The 5568-nt window shown below is 25.9% G+C and overlaps 1 protein-coding gene across 1 annotated transcript; it reads left to right on the top strand.

Moving 5' to 3' along the window:
- The first annotated feature begins 2293 nt into the window (after nucleotides 1-2293).
- Nucleotides 2294-3620, top strand: LOC130506201 (probable membrane-associated kinase regulator 6). Its single transcript, XM_057000835.1, has 2 exons — nucleotides 2294-3098; nucleotides 3188-3620. The coding sequence occupies exons 1-2, from the start codon at nucleotides 2414-2416 to the stop codon at nucleotides 3193-3195; spliced, it is 693 nt and encodes a 230-aa protein (XP_056856815.1). The 5' UTR covers nucleotides 2294-2413; the 3' UTR covers nucleotides 3196-3620.
- The last annotated feature ends 1948 nt before the right edge of the window (nucleotides 3621-5568 follow it).

The raw sequence follows: 5568 nt of genomic DNA, 5'->3' as shown, positions 1-5568 counted from the left end.
TATCATCAATATAATTAAAAATCTAATTCATTTTAATATATAAACAAAAATTAAAAAATCTGTAAAATACTTTTATCAGTATCGAAAAATTTGTTTTCTCTATTATGTAGGTCCAACTTAATTTAATTTTCACATATACTTCAAATTTATAAATTAATAAAGTAAATTAAAAAAATAAAAAATTTATAAATCACAGAAAACATTATTATAAAATTAGATAATATATAACATCTAATTTTATTAACTTATTGATAAATTTTATTTTGTAAATCTACAAGATTTTAATATTTAAGAACATTATTATGCTTCAATATATGTGTAGTTATTGTTTAAAATGAAAAATAAATTTTTTATTATACTTTATTTATTTTATAATCATTATGTATTGAACTAAATATGATAAAACTAAATTAAAATGATATATTAATATATTTTATTTTCATAAATAGAAATAACATTAAAATAATATAATATGTTGTTAAACGGACTAACATACTATATAATACATGTATACAAATTAACATATCTTAAATTTATATATATATACAACAATATATTATCTAAAATTAATAAGCATAAATAAATAAATATTTTGGTTGACAAAACAAAATAATAATAAATAAATCTTTAAATATATGATTAATATTAAAATATATACCCATTATTATGTAAACAAATATATATATTTATATATATAAATAAAATTAAATCCCGCTCGGTTGAGCGGGTCAAAATCTAGTTAATAACATTGAGACACAAGTATCTCCAGACATTAGAGAGGGTTTTCATAAAAATACCCGAAACTAAATTTCGTTAAGTCTTTTAATGCCTAAACCTTTTTTGTTACCCATTTTAATATTCAAAACTAATTATTTTACTCAATTTAATACCTAAAATTTAAAATTGTGCCCCTTTTTAATACCCAAATTTTATTTATTTTAATTAAAAATACTAATAAGTTTCAAACGAAATTTAAAAAATCTATAAAATCTAAGAAAAATAAAACAAATTTCTAATTTTATTGTATTATTTAGGAAAGAATGTAAGTAATATATGGAGAAAATTTGAAAATTTTGAAAATTTAATTTAGTAAGAAAAATTGTCTTTTATTTCAGAAAATAAACTAAATTCAATATTAAAATTTAAAACATTTATTACAATATTTAATATTATACATAATTTATTTACTTTTTTCTCAAACAAAAAATAAAATTAGAATTTTCTGAGATTTGTTTAAAATTTTAGAGATTTTTTTAATTTTTATTGAAATAATTAGTATTTTTATTAAAATATATAAAGTTTGGGTATTCAAATAGACACAGTTTAATAGTTTGTGTATTAAAATTAGTAAAATAATTAGTTGGAGTATTAAACTAGATAAAAAAAATGTTTAGATATTAAAAAGCTCAATAAAATTTAATTGAGGTATTTTTACGAATTTTCCCTTAATTATACCTCGTGTTATGATCAATAGACACCAACAAACATTCCCTTCGAGATTCATATCATTAAATGCACTGCTCAAACTACACTAATAAAAACCTTATTTCGAGTATCTCAAACGTAACCCATAAAAAGACCATGCAAAATGGCCCAAAGATAAGACTTTGATGAGTCTCCAAGTCACTTTCTTTTTTTGGCTTTTGTCCCCTAAACTTTCGACATTATTCATCTCTCACCCCCACACGTCCTGGGACCTCTGTCTCTCGACTCTCTCCCCTATCTTTCCCCTCCTCCCCCATTTTAATATTTTTAACTTTTCTTATTTATGAAAATGACTTCTTCTTTTTAGTTTTCTTTCTTTACGCTCTATTCTTTCATTTCAAACGCGTGGTCCTCTTCATCTTAAAACGTATAATACAGCTATTTCATATGTGCTTCATGTATATTATTTTGTTTTCCTGTCTTCCAAATCAATTATTCCCATGAGATATGCGTCAACATGCATCCTTCTTTTTTTAATGATTCTTCACAACAAATTAAAAATATCATGTGTAACGTTTTGATATTCCTAATTAAAAGATAAATATGATGCCACAATGGAATAAATAACTAAAAGAACTTAGTATATGGAAAAAGAGTATAAACTAAACCAAAATGAGAGAAAAGGGGTGAAGGCAACAGCACATAACGAGAGGTGAGTATGGGCTCACGAACTCTTATGTTTCTTTTCCAAATATTAATATCTATTGTTTCTTACCAAACAAACCACATAAATATAATATATTACCGTTATAAAAATTAAAGTATATTATATCTTTGCTTCTACATATGTATGTACGTCCCTTCCTCTCTATATATACACTGAAACATATGATCTCCACTCAAAACATATTCCTGTCTCCAACAAAAACCTCTGAACACATCAAGAGCATATATACATATCCCTCAGACTTTTATTTTTATATCGGCCATGGAAGAAAATCAACAAGAAGCTTCAATGCAACTAGTTCCCATAGAGAGCTTCTCTTACAGTTGGTTAGTTAACTTTCCTTCTTTAGAAGCTTCCATCGATGATTATCATCAAAACTACGAAGATTCTTCTTCCTTCATCGAGATGGATCCAAGATTGCCTCCTTCTAGAAGATTCTTCATCAACAAAGCCCATGAAAGTAGCTTCAAGTTCGATACCTTTTTCTCTTTTACCGACGAGGATCACACTTTAGTTCACGCTGACGACATTTTCCGTGACGGGTACGTCATGCCTTATCTATCAAAAGCCACGGCAGCAAATACTAAGGAAAAATATGAGCCGTTGGATACGAAAACAGAGAAGAAGATGGTGACACGTGACATTCAGAGCAAGTCTCCTTCTTGTAGAAAATTGAAGAGAGTATCAAAGTGGGTTTTGTTAAGGTATCTTGATTTTTTGACGCCATTGTGTAAAAGATTGAGGAGATGTAGATCCGCTGGATCACATGGAGGTACCGGTTTTGACGCTAGGATCCGTTCAAAGACGTTGTCTAGAAGCAGAGTTTATTCTGAGGAAACGACGTCGTCGCCAAGAATAAGTGTTGCAGATGATTGTTATTGGAGAAGGTCTTGTGACTCAGAGAGCTCCATTTACGAAGCCGTTCTTCATTGCAAGAAATCTTTCGGTACGTTACTAGCTTACTATAAATATCATTAGTTGTTTAATTATGCAATTTTTGATTATTTGTTAATTATTTTTTGTTAATTTTAACAGAGAAATAAGAGAAGAATCCATTGAGAAGGAGCAGGTAGGAGTAGAGGTGGAGAATTTTAAGATTGAGAAGAATAAGCAAATTGCATTTACACGTTACACATGGCGTGGGAGAGAGAGAGCAACTTGTGATGTGTCTTTTTGTTGTTTCTCTCTCTTGAATTAAAGAGACTGATGTGATGATCCATGTGAATGTGTCATCTGATGTGGATCAAGAATGTCTTTTTTACATGATTGGGCACATATATAGGTTATATGGGCAGCTAGCAGAATCAAGAAAATATTTTCAGATTTGCTTTGCTGTTTTCCTACATATATGTAAGTTAAATAGTTTCTTTTTATATATGTAATCCTATGTGCCTACCCATGTTTTACTTTCTGGTCCAATTGTGTTTGAAAATTCTTACTTTTTGTGCCAATTTTGTCTTTTCTTGTCTTTGAGGTCATACAGGATGTCATCATATATTTGCATGATCGAACTCCTTTTCTTATAATAATTGAACTTAAAGCAATTAAAATCAAACAAAGAGTAGAAAAAGAGGGAATTGCAAAAACATGTCCAGAACTATATATTTACTACTTTGACAAAAGATAATCCCATGGTTCTTTTGAACACAAAAAAGTAAAATGGATTTCGTGATCTATATATTCTTTTGTTTGGTATGATTATGCTTGTCATTTATATGAACCTTTAGCATTTTCTGTAGGATTAGTTAAAATACCAGACAATCTACAATCTATCACATGTTTAAACATACCAAATGGTAATACATACATATATTGAGAATCTTTGAAAATCCATAACAGGATATTTAAGATCTAAATTCTTGTATTTTCTATTTTTTGAATCAGAAAATATGACGACTAGCTAATTATCCAAAACTGACAGAAGCTTGGTGTTTAGAACATCTATATCGCCGAGGTATATAAAATAAGTAACTAAACTTACTAATATATTTCAATAAAAATTGATTACTTAAATTATAATATTTTCTCACGATTAAACCACTTGCAGACTTTATTTTATTTTCCTTTCCTTTTTACAATTTAAGTAAATAACAAAATTAAAACCATCTCAGATACTTCTCTTATATTAATATTCTTTTACAAAATTAAATAATCTCAAATCCCTCTTTTATTTTTTTCCTATTCTTAGTTTGTTTTAAGTGAAATTGAGATACTCTTTTTCAACTTAGGCTATGCAAAATATTGCAAGTATCAGAGGTACATCAAGGTCGATCAGGTTGTAAAAGTATCTCTAGTTCATTGCCATTATAAAAAAAAATATACTCCAACCCATTTAATTATTTTCTAAAATAAAAATATTATTTTATATATTTAAAAGAAGAAATATATTCATTTATATTTAGAGAAAATAAAAAATACTATTTATAGATATTTATATTAAATTAATTTCACATATATTATAAAATTATTTATTTTATTTTTAATAAAAATATATTAGAAATGTTCTAATGTGTACTATTTCGAATTACTTGATGGTTATCAATTCTAATCTATTTCAAAAATTAGATCATGCCATTTATCTGGTTGTTAAAAAACGTGAATATCATGTTTTGGAGAGGGAATGCAAAATAGTAGAGAGAGAAAATGTGATATGTAAAATAACCCAGGAATTTATAGATAATCGATTAAAAAATTAAAAGGTTAACTAATTCTGTTAATCACATTGAATTAGCATTAAATTTATGACTAAATACTATGCTATATATCTATCATATTTTAACAAAAGCTGCATAAATGTAGTCTATATATAATTGAAACACCATTTTAATTTTTTGGAAAACATCATTTTGAAAATTTAAAATATTAAATTTATAATTTATATTATTTCCTTTCACTTAGATTTACATATATTGAATAAAATAATAAGAGATAAATTTATCAGTGGAAATTTTGAAGCAAAATCGAAACACCATTTTAATATTTTTGAAAAACAACATTTTTTGAAATTTTTTAAAAATATTTGAATTTAGTTAAAATTATCTGTGAAGATTTTGTAGCAAAATATGTGAATATCAAAATTTTACGACTAATCAATAGAGAGAAAAGGCTTGATAATCAAAATAACCCATAAATTGTAGATAATAGATCAAAGCTTAGTTAAATCTGTAAATCACATTGAGTTGCCATTATATTATGACTATATATATCTATCACATTTTAACTAAATCTGCATAAATGTAGTGTTCTTAGAATTTATACTATTGTTTTTTAGATTTACAAATAATGAATAATATAATAAGATTTAAACTGACCAGTGAAAATTTTGAAGCAAAATCGAAACACCACTTAATTTTTTTTTTGAAAAACATCATTTAAAAATGTTTAAAATATTTAAATTTAATTAAACTGATCAGTGT

The sequence above is a fragment of the Raphanus sativus genome, unplaced genomic scaffold (genome assembly GCF_000801105.2).
Source record: "Raphanus sativus cultivar WK10039 unplaced genomic scaffold, ASM80110v3 Scaffold2982, whole genome shotgun sequence".
In the NCBI taxonomy this organism is placed as follows: Eukaryota; Viridiplantae; Streptophyta; class Magnoliopsida; order Brassicales; family Brassicaceae; genus Raphanus; species Raphanus sativus.
This window is presented reverse-complemented; position numbering and strand designations above follow the sequence as displayed.

What these genes read in the sequence shown, in the direction of transcription:
- LOC130506201 (XM_057000835.1), top strand. Translation starts at nt 2,414, where the DNA reads ATGGAAGAAAATCAACAAGAAGCTTCAATGCAACTAGTTCCCATAGAG.